The sequence below is a fragment of the Chaetomium fimeti genome (genome assembly GCF_033439085.1).
Source record: "Chaetomium fimeti strain CBS 168.71 chromosome Unknown B0H64scaffold_15, whole genome shotgun sequence".
In the NCBI taxonomy this organism is placed as follows: domain Eukaryota; kingdom Fungi; phylum Ascomycota; class Sordariomycetes; order Sordariales; family Chaetomiaceae; genus Chaetomium; species Chaetomium fimeti.
In genome coordinates, this window is record NW_026944343.1 from 318103 (window position 1) to 331976 (window position 13874).

At 53.1% G+C, this 13874-nt stretch overlaps 7 protein-coding genes across 7 annotated transcripts; 3 read left to right on the plus strand and 4 right to left on the minus strand.

Annotated features, from left to right (window-relative positions):
* Positions 1-659: 659 nt before the first annotated feature.
* Positions 660-3735, plus strand: B0H64DRAFT_436947 (uncharacterized protein; the record flags this gene model as incomplete). The annotated part of the gene is made up of 3 exons (XM_062806212.1): positions 660-2909; positions 2941-2976; positions 3132-3735. Exons 1-3 carry the CDS (start codon positions 889-891, stop codon positions 3733-3735), a joined length of 2661 nt encoding a protein of 886 aa, XP_062653721.1. The 5' UTR covers positions 660-888.
* Positions 3736-3924: 189 nt separating this feature from the next.
* On the minus strand, positions 3925-4941 carry B0H64DRAFT_378953 (uncharacterized protein; the record flags this gene model as incomplete). The annotated part of the gene is made up of 3 exons (XM_062802613.1): positions 3925-4325; positions 4525-4554; positions 4812-4941. 3 exons carry the CDS (start codon positions 4939-4941, stop codon positions 3925-3927), a joined length of 561 nt encoding a protein of 186 aa, XP_062653722.1.
* Positions 4942-5385: 444 nt separating this feature from the next.
* B0H64DRAFT_332703 (uncharacterized protein) lies at positions 5386-5601 on the plus strand (the record flags this gene model as incomplete). The annotated part of the gene is made up of 1 exon (XM_062801063.1): positions 5386-5601. A coding segment is annotated over one exon (216 nt), but the record flags the coding sequence as incomplete, so codon positions are not given.
* Positions 5602-5623: 22 nt separating this feature from the next.
* B0H64DRAFT_351006 (uncharacterized protein) lies at positions 5624-7074 on the minus strand. Its single transcript, XM_062801449.1, has 3 exons — positions 6442-7074; positions 6240-6366; positions 5624-6185 (listed from the first exon to the last, which is right to left on the minus strand). Exons 1-3 carry the CDS (start codon positions 6654-6656, stop codon positions 5697-5699), a joined length of 831 nt encoding a protein of 276 aa, XP_062653724.1. The 5' UTR covers positions 6657-7074; the 3' UTR covers positions 5624-5696.
* A 158-nt stretch (positions 7075-7232) lies between these two features.
* Positions 7233-8871, plus strand: B0H64DRAFT_369060 (uncharacterized protein; the record flags this gene model as incomplete). The annotated part of the gene is made up of 2 exons (XM_062801998.1): positions 7233-8747; positions 8821-8871. The coding sequence occupies exons 1-2, from the start codon at positions 7287-7289 to the stop codon at positions 8869-8871; spliced, it is 1512 nt and encodes a 503-aa protein (XP_062653725.1). The 5' UTR covers positions 7233-7286.
* A 922-nt stretch (positions 8872-9793) lies between these two features.
* Positions 9794-10633, minus strand: B0H64DRAFT_413690 (uncharacterized protein; the record flags this gene model as incomplete). The annotated part of the gene is made up of 2 exons (XM_062804996.1): positions 9794-10270; positions 10324-10633. Coding segments are annotated over 2 exons (537 nt in total), but the record flags the coding sequence as incomplete, so codon positions are not given.
* A 1876-nt stretch (positions 10634-12509) lies between these two features.
* On the minus strand, positions 12510-13581 carry B0H64DRAFT_64864 (uncharacterized protein). Its single transcript, XM_062808565.1, has one exon. The coding sequence runs from the start codon at positions 13343-13345 to the stop codon at positions 12551-12553; it is 795 nt and encodes a 264-aa protein (XP_062653727.1). The 5' UTR covers positions 13346-13581; the 3' UTR covers positions 12510-12550.
* Between the last annotated feature and the right edge of the window lie 293 nt (positions 13582-13874).

The following is a 13874-nucleotide window of genomic DNA, read 5'->3' on the forward strand; positions in this document are numbered from 1 at the left end:
TATAGTAATATCGATACTACTCTCTCTATAAATATAACTTATATAAAACAACCTACTATCCTCTATATCGATAGTTATATTATATTAACTGTTCTTTTTACAGTTATTCTGAGATTATCGGCCAGATATATATAGTTCTAGGCTTTTAGGGTTTAAAGTCTATAGAGGTTTAGGTTTCGGTTAAGAATAGAATAGCAAGTAGAGAGTAGCAATCTAGTAAATTCCTTAAATAGTATTAATATCAGCAATATTTTATACTACCAATATTTCCTAATATTATAAAGTCTCTCCTCTATAGATATCTCGAAAGTATAAAGGATATAACTATAAAAAGCTTATCGTCTTGGAATTATCCCTACTACTCTATAATAGTTTTATACCTTAAAGATCCGATTCCTTAGTTAAAATCATCCCTAAAGTACTCTCTAGGAGAAAATAGTTATTATATATAGGACTATCATCTTATTATAAAATATACTATATTTATTAGATAGTTTTATTTTATAGTTTATCTTTCTAATTAAACTTCTTTCTATCGAAAACCAAGCTAAGCTTAAAATATTATTTAATAGAAAATAAGCTCTACCAACCAAAACGGAATCTAATCTAAAAATAACCCTTACAATTAACACTATCTTATAAAGGAAAGTATATACAAACTTAAAAAGCGTTATAAAATATAATAGACTTAGAGTTAAATATTTTAATTCAACAGACTTTTCAGATTACAATACCATCTTCATCCAAGATAATCGTACGCAACGATGATAGTTTTATCGTCGAATTCGCTTCATCTCCAGGACCCTAACAAGTCGATCTTCACGTAACATAATTTTGAAACTTCGGGGTAATCTCCAAGATCATTTTCACGCACAGTGGTGGCGCGCTATGGTTCCTGTTGACCTCTCCAACGCTCCGACGAGCTGCAATCTCCACGGCCCGACAGCCATCGCTTCTCCAGCACCAATGGAAACCTGCAACGTAGACCCGCTTGCCGCCTGCCCAATGGCCCCCGACATGCACGCTCTACCAGAGGAAGGCACCGCCGACAAGGCTCTTTCCGTGCTGAAGAACGACCATCTCGAACGAGTAATCCAATTGCGTGACAAGATCTGCGCCCGCGAGACCGACCCGGAGAGATACGAACTGTGTGTGCAAATGCGGGACGAGCTTCTCCGGGAGAGCTCCGAAGTCCAGCTTCTGGCCGCCGCCTACGATCATGTCATGTCTACTCATTGCGCCAAGTACAAGGATCGGAAATTGGCCAGGGAAAAGCGGTCGACCAAGCGGACAAAACTGGACGAGGATTCAGAGTGGAACAGGTTCCTCGACGTTGCAGAGAGCGGTCTGGAGTTCAAATCCCAATGTCTCTCTCCGCTAAAGACGGTAGCGGCCTGCTGGGGAGAGGATGTTGTCCAGCACTACCAGTGGGTTTACAAGGGACCCAAATACTGCAAAGTGCTCTGCACAGCAGCACGGAACGTTAACACCTGGAAGAGGGCCGTAGAGGCGTTGAATTGGTTGATGCTCAAACGATCTCAGCAGGGACCGAGTCTCAAGCGGCGCCCGATCCACGACTCGTCCAATCCCATCCAACAAGGCGATTTGGACAACTTGGCCAAGTATCCGCCGGACACCGAGCGGGCCATCGAAGCGCCCCAGGGGTTTGGCTTCGACAAATTCGGCCTCCTAGTCTATGAGAAATACGCTTCCGTCCTGCCACAGGCCGATAGACTTGTTAGTCCGAGCTCGGCAACCCCGCCAGAAGTTGGCAATTCTGATACCTCTGAGGAGCCATCGATATCAGACAGCACTACTAGCACAGGCCTAGAGACGGCCGCTGCCTCGGAGGGATCGGATCGGATGAGTTTAGACCCTATCGTGCGGGAGGTCATCAATACCGTCCTTGCCGAGGGCGCCAATGAGGCGATGACAAGCTGCGGCCAATCTAGCAGTGATTCTAGTGAGGATAGGGCTGCAATTCTACCTCCTCCTGCTCCCCCTGACTCCGCTAATGCCACGCCCGATTCCTCTATTACCTCGGAGGAATTAGATCGGACGGATTCCGACACCGACGGTGCTGGGGCCGAGGATGGTCTTGGCCCTGCGAATGCCGTCCCCGATCAGTCTATCAGAGTGGCACCTCGCCCACGTCCGTCCTACCAGGGCCTCGCCGGCACCAAAGCAGCCAAGCCCAGACAAGCTCGACTTCCCCGGGTCCAGGTTACAGAGATGCCGCCAGACTGCTGTTCGAAAGTGCCATCATCGCTCCGATTGGCCTTGACCAACCCGTCTCTGTTCGACCACGAGGCAGCAGCCCAACTCTTCCCTTTCCTCGGCCAGCTTTGCCGTGAGCACCTTCAGCGCTATGCCGAACTTCGGCACCACACCGAGCAGCCACTGGCTATGGCTTTGGCCAAAGGCGCCGGCTTGCTTGAGCATCTAAATACACCAAGCAAAGCCGCGTTGTACGCCGATGCCAGTACTTCCTTCCGCCGCCGCAGAGCCTCGCTGTCCGATATCACCACGCCGTCGAAGCGGCCACGGCTCGACGCGCCGCTGGCACTCTCTAAGTGGCCAGGCATTCGTGGAGACCGGCCGGCGCAGGACATTATAGCCGACGATGCCTACCGGCGACGAGTGATGGCCGAACTGCGCCAGGTCACGCCGGTCGCTGGCTCGCACGGCGAGGAAACCAATCGGCTTGTTTACGAATTGTTAGAGAGGGTTCAGCACCCAAACACCGACAGCTGCCGTGGCAGAGTCGAGGCCTGGTTTTGCACTGGCGACGAAGCAGCACATATGGTCGAGTCTCGGTCTCCCGTCGACGCTCCGATCTTCACCAAAGACCAGCAGCCGTTTAGATGGGGCGAGGGAGGACGCCCGGTTGAGCAATTCTTTCGGAGAACGTGCGTTGTCGACCAGTTTGTCTCTGTACAGATCCCGTCTCGCAGTTCTGACGAGGAGTCCTTTCAGGTACGCGAGCTCAGTAAAGTCCGGGAAGAATTCCTCTCCCAGAAGCGCACAAGCGACCCATTGAACGTCCTAGATCTATAAAGCCCTATTACCTCTATTCTACCGAGTTTCTTGACCGGAGAGAATTGCGAACTCCTTCTTCACGTTCGCAACAGGGTGTTGATGGCAGGGAGCGCTGAGAGAGTGGTGGCGTCCACGGAGCAGTGGAGCGAGTGGAAGGACGTCGATAAATGGGCCCTGCTTTCGCAAGGCGGCCATCATACGGCTCCACACATGGACAGTCACGGCTACTCTACGTGGATCACAGCGCAGGAAGGGACAATCGGGTTCATCTGGATGTCATCCCCAACAAAAGAAGAACGGGAAGCGTGGATGGCCAACCCCCACTGCTATACCGGTGGCAGATGGAGATACGTCCTCATTCGGCCAGGCGAGACTGTTTTCTTCGGGCCGGGCACGATCCACGGTGTCTTTCGAGAACAAAATTGCCAGACATTGGCTTTCGGTGGCCATGTTCTCCAGTGGTCTGGCATCCAGCGCTGGATCCAAGTTGTTCTTGCCGAGCTGAACAACCCGGCAACCACGAATGAGGAGATGAAGACGACCGCGCCGAAGCTCGTCGGCGTGGTAGCAACGCTTGTCGAAACCAAAGTGAAGGAGGGTCGGGTCGAGGAGCTTGGTGGCGAGGCTGCAGTCAAGGGCTTCTTCGAATCCGTCAGAGAAGTACGGAGAAAACAAAACTGGAAGAATTTCAATTAGTCGCAGAGAGTTGAAGGCCATAATTAAGCAGGAAGGGGGGAAGGGTGTGTTCATTGCCTTTGTATGGTTTCCTGAGTAACAGTTCCGTAGTCAATCTGATCTAGTAGAGGGGAAAGGCTCGGCGAGACACAGCCCATCGTGGATATTGCCTCTCTCCTTAGGGTCCCGTCTCAGATGAGTCCCTGTCTACTACCCGGAAGCCACCATCGAGTACTGTACCAGACTTGCAGCGTTGACGGCACTTTCTAGCGGCCCGTCGCCGGCCCCGTTTTCCGTAGCAGCAAGCCCCTTGTCTCCCGGCTTCGGTGCTCGGGGTGGAGCTGGGGTGAGGGCGCTGAGCATTTCCGGGCCGACACCAAGCTCGAGGATAGGCTCGCGTCCCAAGAGCGGTGGTGGGAAGCGCAGGGTTGCACACGTCCGAGCCGCCGGCGAAGAAACAGACAGGTGGTCCCCCGAGGAGGACGCGCTGATCATTGAGCTCCGGGGCAGCGGCATGAAAAGGACCACATCTCGAAGCGCCTCCCAAGTCAGAGCTAGGGTCACGCCAGTCAAGAGGTAATCCCGGTCTGCCGCCCAAGGTGGCTGATGACCTTATGGATCCCAATCGCATTCGGTTTAGATCCGTCAACTTTGATAGAGGCTGTCTGCACACAAGCCGCCCCGTCGGCGCCTCCCTGCGGCAGGCGCGCCCTATCCACTCGGCATACTCTCGCGGTCAGTTGCAAGTGCCTGTCGTGTCGGGGTCGTCGTGCGTTGAACCACCCTCGATATCCAGCCCTGGAGGCTTACCAAGCTGCTCCTTTGATGAGATGCAAATATCTATTCAAGACATTCTTATGAACGAAGCTCGAGGAAGGACAGCGCGCCGAACTTGGATCGTCGGAGGGAGGTACGTATCCGGGGTCTGTGGGACTGCTTCCGTGGTAGGACTAGTATCTCGTCGGTCCTGGAAGGGAGCAGGATGAATACCGAGGGTCTCCTAAGCCGCCAGGGAGAGTGTGTAGCGTGGCAGGGCGCGTGCAACTTAGGAAGAATCGCTGCTCTCTGCACTCTCGCTTCCCCCAATAGTCACACACTTTGCCGGATACGCAGCCCAGTCTCTTGCTCCGCCACACGGAGGCCGCTCGCAATCAGCGCAGACCGGCCGCCCTTGAAGCACGCGTAGTAGTCCCCGCCGTCGTCGACCTTACCAAAGATGAGAGCCATCCCGCACGCCCAAAATGGGAGGCCCTTGCCGCTCGCCCCGAGCCATTCACGTTGAAATCAGGCGGCTTCACACGATTTTACACGTTAAATGACGGAGGTTGGAAGGATAGCAGCGGCAGCGCGCTCAGAAGGCATGTTTTCGCTCGGGCTCGTCAACGGCGTACAGAGCACAGTCTACGACATATCCTGGAAAGAAGGTGCCAACGTGCTGCGAGCCCCGCCCGGTCATCATGGTGGCCTTCGATAACTCATATTCAAGAGAGCAGTTCCCGCTCGATCACAGTTCACAAGTCACCAGGACAATGTCGTCTGCGATATCTCTACGCGAGTTTGCTTCTGGCTTGGGCGTAGGCGCAGGCCGACGTCGCAGTGAAGGAGGAGGCTCCTGGGCTGGACTCCTTCCCCCTCCTAACGGACAGGACGCAATTTCCACGCTACATCGGGGATAAAACTCTGTCGCATGAGGAACGAGCATTCAAGTACTGTCGACCAGCGGTGATGTACGACCATTTCGATAGGAAGCACGCGCAACAGCCAGGCGGCGTGAAGCGGATGTTGTGCAACCACCCGAAGTGCAAGGAGGAGGCGCTGGAGTTCAAGCACTTGAACCATTTCAAGAACCATGTAGAGAGTGTCCACAGCGTTAAACTACGTGAATGAGGGAAGGGAGGAGGATTAAAGATTTGGTAGCAGGGGATAGAAGCATTGAATTTGACGGTCTTTGTAATCTGCACTGACCTTCACCGATGGTCCTATCAGCTCAGAATTTTGTTATGCTGACGCATGTACATAACGAGATCATATGCCAAAGCTCCAGATACCCTAAGCATATCTCGCATCTCCTCTTTGTCCAGCCATGCAGAATGCTTATGGAGGGTTTCCACGATGATGTCCCTTAAACCTCTATCGTCTCCAATAGTAGATGAATATACCTCCGATATTGCTTGTAGGAAACCATCCAATGTGACTGAGGTCGTCGCTGCCTTGAAGTGTCGTTGCGCAACTACCTTTAGTCCACGGATCAGGTACTTTTCTGCTAAGGCGTAGACCTTTGCATGGGTGACAAGGACGTTCGTGACCGGCTCGTTGGTATCGGTTTCGTCTCTGTTCGTTACTGACCCATCAAAACCAATACCCTTGTCCTGGGGCTTTGTGTCGTAGTCAAAGTGGTACAGATAATGTACCATTATATGGACAAGCTGGGGATCGTCGTCTGGGAGGTCAATCTTTCCTTCTTGTGTCTCCTGGAGTGGAAACGTTAGGTTAGAATTGTTGCAAGTGTATGAACTGCCACTGACCTTGAAGCCTGCACGGCATGCTACAGCGAGGAACTCGGACTGCATGCATACGATAGCCTTATGTACATGGTGCTCCTTCCCTCTGCAGGATATCACGAGGTCTGAGTACTCCCGGCTGGAGTAAAGCCTAGCCAGAGACTATTGTCAATACCTGCAAGTTCCCAGGATAGAGGAACGACAAGAGCAAAATGATTAGTTATACCCTTTTACCAAAGATTTAGAGGGCTCATCCTCATCCAAGTCGCGGGCTGACTGGGTTCCAGGCAGCGGCATCGCCGAACTCAATGTCGTTGTCCGCACAGGAGTGGCAGGGAACAAGTACGAATAGGCGTACGCATGCCGGTCCGAGTCCTGGCGGTGCTGCTGAAGCGCCTTTGCACTTTCAAAATAACGCTTGCATGGGCTACAGTAAGGCATCGATCCCGGTCGAGAGCATACCTCAAGCCTTTAAGTAGCCGTTTGCTATCGCAAGCTGTTCTCTGTTTGTCTCGTGTCGTTGCAGCTAGACCCCGCCCAACGGTAAACGGTCGAGCGACTGAGCGGGGTGTGGGCTTGGCTGGCATTTGACGAGGTAATTGGCAAAATCTGGAATCCACCTCCTGTGCGAGCCAATCAAAGGTTTGGATACTTTTGGTTAGTTCAGACGATTCGGGTGCGGTGGCCTGCGACTTGTTGGACGCCTACTTTCAACCCAGCCTCAAGCGCCGGCGCACCCTTTGTCGCCTTATGTCCTGGGCTTCGTGTTCCGGAGACAATCGTTCCTACAAGCGACCTAGCCGCGTAGCTTCGAGGAGGAGGGTCGCTATTTATGCGGCGGGCACGGCTGCCGTACAAGAGCGAGATCGTGGCGGCGTGAACCTAGTGCGGTGCCGTGAAATGCCGCACGTGCGCACAGGCTCCGGGTCGGAAGAGCAATTGATCCACACCTGATATCGGCCCCATATCTTCATTGCCACTCGAACGCCGGCACCTGAAAGTGTTCCTCCACATCTTCTTGTCCACCCACCCACTCGCACGGCCAGCAACGCATCAATCTCCTCCATCACAATGAACCACGACGTTTCTGAAATGATGCTTTCCTCGTTTTCGGGTATTGAAGCCGACGGATTCGGTAAAGATAAGGATGCGATATTGCCTCTCTTGCTTCCGAAAGTCATGGAAGGCCGCCCCATTGAGTCGACGAGTCTCCTTCTGTGCCGACTGCCACCCGAGATCTTGGGGGACATTATGGATCTAATAGCAGATGACAAAGCTGCCCTTTCTTCCCTCGCCTTGGTGAATAGCGACTGCAGGCAGTTAGCTCGCTCCTGCCAATTCGCCGTTGTCTACTTCGATTACAGCCCAAATTCAAGGCTCTTGTTGCGCCAGCTCATGAAGGAGGCGATCGCCAGGCTTGGCCACGATGATCCAAGCAACGCCACCCGGCCGCCGTTTATTGGATCTTGCATTCGCAGAGTTGTGGTCGAGCCCCGCTCAGACTGGGTCGCTCAGGCGCATAGCGATCTCTACAATTCCATTTGGGGGGACGCAGCCAACCGTCTCAATTCGGAGCATCGCAACGCATTGTCCAAAAAAGCGACTGATCAGTACATTGCGATTTACCACGATCCCGTCCAGATCGCTATGAAATTGGCAATGCCCCACCTAGAGGCGCTGTTGTGGCATGATGGACTGTGTCTCGATGGCGCCTTCTTTGGGACTGTTACAAACCTGCCTATTCGGCACCTTAAGCTGGCCGGAGCTCATATTGGAGAGATGTACCGCCTCGAGCCGCCACTCGCGCCGCTTGTCGTGTCATTGGAGTCGCTCTCTCTAAAAGTAGACCTCTGCACCAACGAACGGTTTCATAGGAGCGAGACAGACAGCGATGGCGATGCCGCTGGCTGGAAGAACAGAAGCTTGTCACCCTTCATACAAACCCTTCTACAGCGCTGTAGCACGACTCTCAGGCGTCTGACCTTGAGCTACGCGGCTTTTACGGGAGATAGGTTACTTTCATTCGATGAAGACGTGTTCTTCCCCCATCTTCGGTACCTCGATATCTCCGGAAACATGAGCATTCCTGATGCACGAGTCTGGTCTTCGCTGTTTTCTGCACCGCTGAGACATCTCTCTCTGTCATTTACGCGTTTGCCGGCCGGCCAACCCCTTCGTGACCTTGAGACGCTTGCCATATCATATCTCGATGGCGGGAACATGGGAACGGTACAGTCGATAATCGACTTCATTTCACGTCACCCGCACGTTCGGAAACTCTCCATCGGGAGAAGCACGCCCCATCTCCTGGACTCGCATCTTATCCCACTACTCTCTGATGGAAGATGGTCGAACCTAAGCTCCCTTTCGCTAGCATGGAGCGAACCAGCGGCGGAAACACAACCAAACATGGCTACTATCTCGGCGGATTCCCTAGCTGCTGTTGGCAACATCGAATCGCTGGAGCAGCTATGCCTAAGTGCCGGCGAGCAATTTGGCTGGCGTCACCAGTGGTTGATCGACCATAATGCGGTGCGATTGTGTCTACAAGGACTGACAAGGCTCAAAAGGCTTGCGTTCTCACGAGATACGTACGTGCTTCCAGACGGCGCGTCCGGCCCCGGTGCGGAGGGGTATTACGAGTATCAGCGCGTGACATCGGCGGATCGGAACAGCGCCCTCGAACGACCGGAATTAGACAGGGGTGAAGATGCTGAGCATATGGCAGGAGGCGAGGGTAATAATGACGGCCCGGAGGCCGATAGCGCAGAGGTTTGGGAACGTGCGCATCGCAACCGCATGCTCCGAGAAGCAGAAAAGTATGCCGCCGTGTTCCCCCAACTAGAATGGATTTACTGCGGCCAGTGGCCCATGGAGATTCGAGCAAAACAGACGTCGAAGGACATAGTTCGTGTCGCTATGCCTTTGAGCATGGAAAGAGACTCCTGCTGGACATTCCTCGAGCAAATGTTCGCAATGAGGAGGGATGATGAGTAATTGTATTTCGTTATTAGTGGGCCTGATGGTTGATGGATTGGCATTGAAAGTTGAAAGGAGCCGAAACCGTACTTGAAAGGATTTTAGCTATGTTACGGGATTCCTCCGTTCTTGTCACCTTGCTCTTATAGTTATTTGTCTCATGTTGTCACGAACATGCCAACAAGTGGACCCCGGGAACGCGGGACGCCCGAGCCAGTCATTTAACGAATCAATTACAGGGTGCTCCAAGGAGCACCCGAGAGCCAAGAAGGGCGGCCAGTCAGAAGCTACTCTCGTTAGCTCTCGGGAGCCTCCAAGAGCCATGAGCTCTAGTAAGCTCTCAGGAGCTGCTTGGAGCTCAGAGAAGTAGATAGTATATAGTCACTCGTCCTGGAGAGCTCTGGAAGTTCTCCAGTTAGCAATCACAACTACAGTTCGCTACAAGCTCGAAAGCCTACCGTCGAGATGTGACGAACCTGTCTCTGGACCCGTCCTGTTAGGGTTCAGTATCGGTCGAAGGTAATCTTTCAAGGGTGCTTAGGTTCGGTGCAGCCAAAGGGTGCACAACAAAGACTTGTCTCAACAGTAGGCTTTCGAGCTGGTAGCGAACTGTAGTTGTGATTGCTAACTGGAGAACTCCCAGAGCTCTCCAGAACGAGTGACTATATACCTATCTAATTCTTGGGTGCTCAGTGTGCTCAGTCCGGGTTCGACAACTGAGCTCACTGATCACTTCTGAGTTACAATCGTCCTGATTGGTGACCTTGCCTGGTGCTCAGTGTGCTCAGTCCTGGCTTGGCAACTGAGCTCACTGATCACCATCGATCCTGTTCCTGCCTTCCGATTGGCTTATTCCATGACTGGCCCGGGGCGTCCCGCGCCCCGCGGTTCCGCCTGTTGGCATATTCGTGACACGAGACAAGTCTTGTTGTGCACCTTTTGGCTGCACCGAACCCTACTGCTGCAATGTTGCAACCAACGGAGCTGCGCGTGGGAAACCGAGACCCAGTGTTCCCTTTCCTCAGCGGTCGTTCGCGCAGTGATTGAGGTTGATTCCACAAGATGTATCGCGCCTTCTACATTGCGATGTTAGTCTAAGAAACGGATAAATAGGGGCAGTTAGCGGTACCGAATAGAGCCGCAGCTCGTCGAAGAGTGTCAAGACCCTTGCAGTATTTGGCGAGCGCCGTGACAAAGTCTCCTTTGTGCCTCTCAGAAGCTATTTCGGCGAGACGCTTGACCTCCCCAGGAGCCAAGCGTTGCAAGTCGACCAGCGTCGTATAAAGTGGCAGAGTGATTAGCTCATCAAATGGAATCTCCCTAGATTTGTACCGATTGGTAGCTAAGTAACGACAAGTCCGTTCGGGATGACGTCGCCCATCCTTTATGAACATTTCAAGGCCCGTTTTAGATGATGGCTCATTTTGCATGGTGGTCAATCTTGGATGATGATCGATTGTAGATAGTGGTCGATTCGAGATGGTGGCCGGTTTGGACGGGCGGATGGTTTTGGACGGATGTCAATTTTGGACGATGGTCCTTCCCCTCTCTTCTTTCCCCGCATGGCTGCATACGTGGCAGCCTAGCTACGGAAGACGATAGCCGCCACTGTTCCATAACCCATAATTCCCATAATTGCCAAGATTAGACTTACACCACAAATTCCCGGTACACCCCACAACACAGCTTTACATTGAATGTTTTAGTACATATTGGTCACATGATATATATATACCATACCTAATACCGTCTTTATCAATACTAAGCTTTACCTTTTAGCTAGTTAGATAGTTAATTCGCATTATAATTTATTAGTCTCTATGACGAGAAGCAGATATTCCATGGGGTCAGGCCACCAGTCAATACAACTATAATATCGAAACTAAGACAAAGAGAAAAAGAGAAAAAGAGAGGTGGTGGGATCGCTCGCGATCGTTTCGTAGGGAAGTCGGGCGAGGCGCCATGCGCGCTAACCCCGATTGAGCCACAGTGCCATCACAGGCAACCACCTCTCGTGACAACCCCCCCCTCCACGAAAAAGCTCGTCCGCGAGCTTTTGCTCGGAAAAGGTCCATCATTTCCATTTCCATTACTTTTTCTTCCTATTGGATCGCCTCAACGGCGCGCCCACCATGACTGGTTCGTTGTCATCCTTGTAATCCGCCGCGAACTCGTCGCGTTCGGCCATTTCCAACCATATTTGCAATCGTGTGGGCGGGCCAGACTTGTCGGGGTTCGCGTCATGGAACTGTTTCAACACTTCCGGCGAGTTCTTGAAGTCGGCCGCGGGATCAACCCCTGGAAGACTTCAGTGGGGAGTCATTTCGCATGGCGCGGACCCGATATCGCATCGGAAACAACATGGGCTTTGATGAGCTTGTTACCTATGATGCGGTTCGCGGTGACCAGACGGCCGTTACGTAGCGAGCAACCAGAAGTGTAAGTAGGTCTGCAAAAGCAGGGGTGCTTGAAGGACCAACCATCAACCGAACATAAGAAGAGACCGCCGGCTTGCTGGCGGCCACCTTCGAAAATGTTTCTGCGTTTAAACTCTCCTGTTTCAAACTCCGATAGCCGAGCTCCGCTACCGATTAAAGCAACGCCCGTTCAGGACTTGCGAAAGCATTTATAAATAAGGATACCTTACTTTAATCCAGTAAAAGATGCGGTAGAGAAAAACAAACCTAATACCTCCGGCTGTAATCGGGTGGGCAATTTAGACCCTCTATCGGTAGTTTCATAACCGTCATCACCGCATTCGGGTAACTTAACGATAAAACTCTCAACACCCCTCCTCTCCGAAATCTTAGAGCTACTACCAGGGTTTCAGCCCCTAACCAGAGAGCAATTCGGGCGGTACTTTACTGCTATTCCGCCGCGGAACTTACCCCGTAGCTATCGCGATAGGGCAATTAACAGCCTTTTCCATTTATATCGAAACGGACCCTACAATTTCCCGACAGAGTATTGCAGTAACTTGGCCACTGTGGTTAGATTAAGTCGACGATGGATGGAAGAAAACGCCCGCTAGGATGGGCGGGACCTTGTAGGACGAAATGCGTTTCTGCTTTCAGCAAATAATAGAGTGCAACCGTCGTTTATCGCAGCAAGGCCAACCTCGGTGCCGATCGTCCCGATATACTGTCGATACCCCCGAACCAGTCCCTGACCCAATGGACCGAAAAAATGCTGGAACATGTACGCGAAGTCTCCGACCGAAATCTTCGCAACGCCAACCTCAGTATCGAAATGCCGGGGGGATGCAGAAACCATAAAGCCATAAGACGAGACGCTTCGCAGCTGGTGGTTGGCATGAAGCCCTCAGGGGCGACCGTCATAAGCTGCCGTCTTTCCCATCAAAAACAAGCACTTTCTCTCGCAGACCAAGCACAAGACGGCGAATCAACAACAGCCGCCAAGTGGCAAGTGCCGGCAGTCGACGGGCTCCCGAGATATCCGGACGGCGCCGATTCGGTCATTTTGTGGATGGGCTGAGTGGAGCGAGGGCACTCCCTGTCCCCGGCGCCGCCTATCAAGCGCCGAGCCATGACTCGACCAGGCCCGCAACGCCAGGGACCGCCCCTCCCTTTGTCGTCGAGTCTCGCCGAGTGAGCTTGGAATCGTTTCATATCCTCAGCGGCGAGCGCCTCGTCAAATTCTCTCTTGATGGCGATGTCTTCTGATGATAATGGCGCCTCTTGATCGTCACCCGAGAACCGTGGGCCGGGCTCGTCGAAGTCGCGGCGAGGGGGCGCAGATACTGCGGCGCGACGGCCTCTAGTGGACGGCCGGCCCACTGGCATCCGACCAAGTCGAGGACGGCCACGCGGCCGACCACGGGATTGCGACGACGACGACCGAGGGCGGCGCGAGGGCACCGGCCCAGGTCGGGGGAGCTGTGGTTGGGAAGCCTGCGAATTGTCATCGTCGTCTTCCGCGGGGCTCTGCCTAGGCTGTGCAGACGGGGGGAGGCCATCCCCAACATCCGCCGGCTGTTCTTGACGGAACAAACCACTCATGGTGGGGGTCTGCGACGGCTGTTCACCGTGACGGCGCTGGACACGATGCTGTCGCTGGATGGCCGCAATCTGCCCACGAGCAGCCGCCATCTCCGGCGCATCTGTCTCGACACGTCCGCCTTGGTGGTACATACCGGCAAGCACCCGATGAGTAAGGTTCTGACGGGGCGCGAGATGAACCGGATTTGGCAATGTCGGGGGAGCGACCGGGCCACGGGGGATCGCGCTGGCGGCCGAGATACGCGTCGCTGATGCAATATCCTGTAAAGCTGAAGTCAGCAGAGGTAGAAGTGGCTAAATATGATGTTGATTAATACTGATTCCCTCTGGTGTCCTCTGCAATCCAGACACTTCGTAACAATCCTGCTACCCGCGCACAGCGAAGAACTGATCGAGAGGTTTCTCGACGCGACATTCACGGCACACCCGCTGCGCTGGCATAGCGCCCTCCATCACAGCAGCATATACCGTCCATAACGAGCGTATGTTGCGACCAGGAGGAAGGCAAAATAAGTGTTAATGAGGAAGAGTCGCGAAATATATGTTTTGATGAGTGCAGGATTTGTGGTCAACGCAAACAAACAATTGTTTGTCGTCGGCACCGACAGCTTGAGCTCGGGTCCAGCTTGCGCTCGGCTATCGCCGCATGCAACCGGCCTCG

What these genes read in the sequence shown, in the direction of transcription:
- B0H64DRAFT_351006 (XM_062801449.1), bottom strand. Translation starts at nt 6,656, where the DNA reads ATGCCTTACTGTAGCCCATGCAAGCGTTATTTTGAAAGTGCAAAGGCG. An exon ending in TCTAAATCTTTGGTAAAAGG is followed by an intron (nt 6,367 to 6,441) that starts GTATAACTAATC and finishes GTCTCTGGCTAG; the next exon opens with GCTTTACTCCAGCCGGGAGT. An exon ending in CATGCCGTGCAGGCTTCAAG is followed by an intron (nt 6,186 to 6,239) that starts GTCAGTGGCAGT and finishes TTTCCACTCCAG; the next exon opens with GAGACACAAGAAGGAAAGAT.
- B0H64DRAFT_64864 (XM_062808565.1), bottom strand. Translation starts at nt 13,345, where the DNA reads ATGTACCACCAAGGCGGACGTGTCGAGACAGATGCGCCGGAGATGGCG.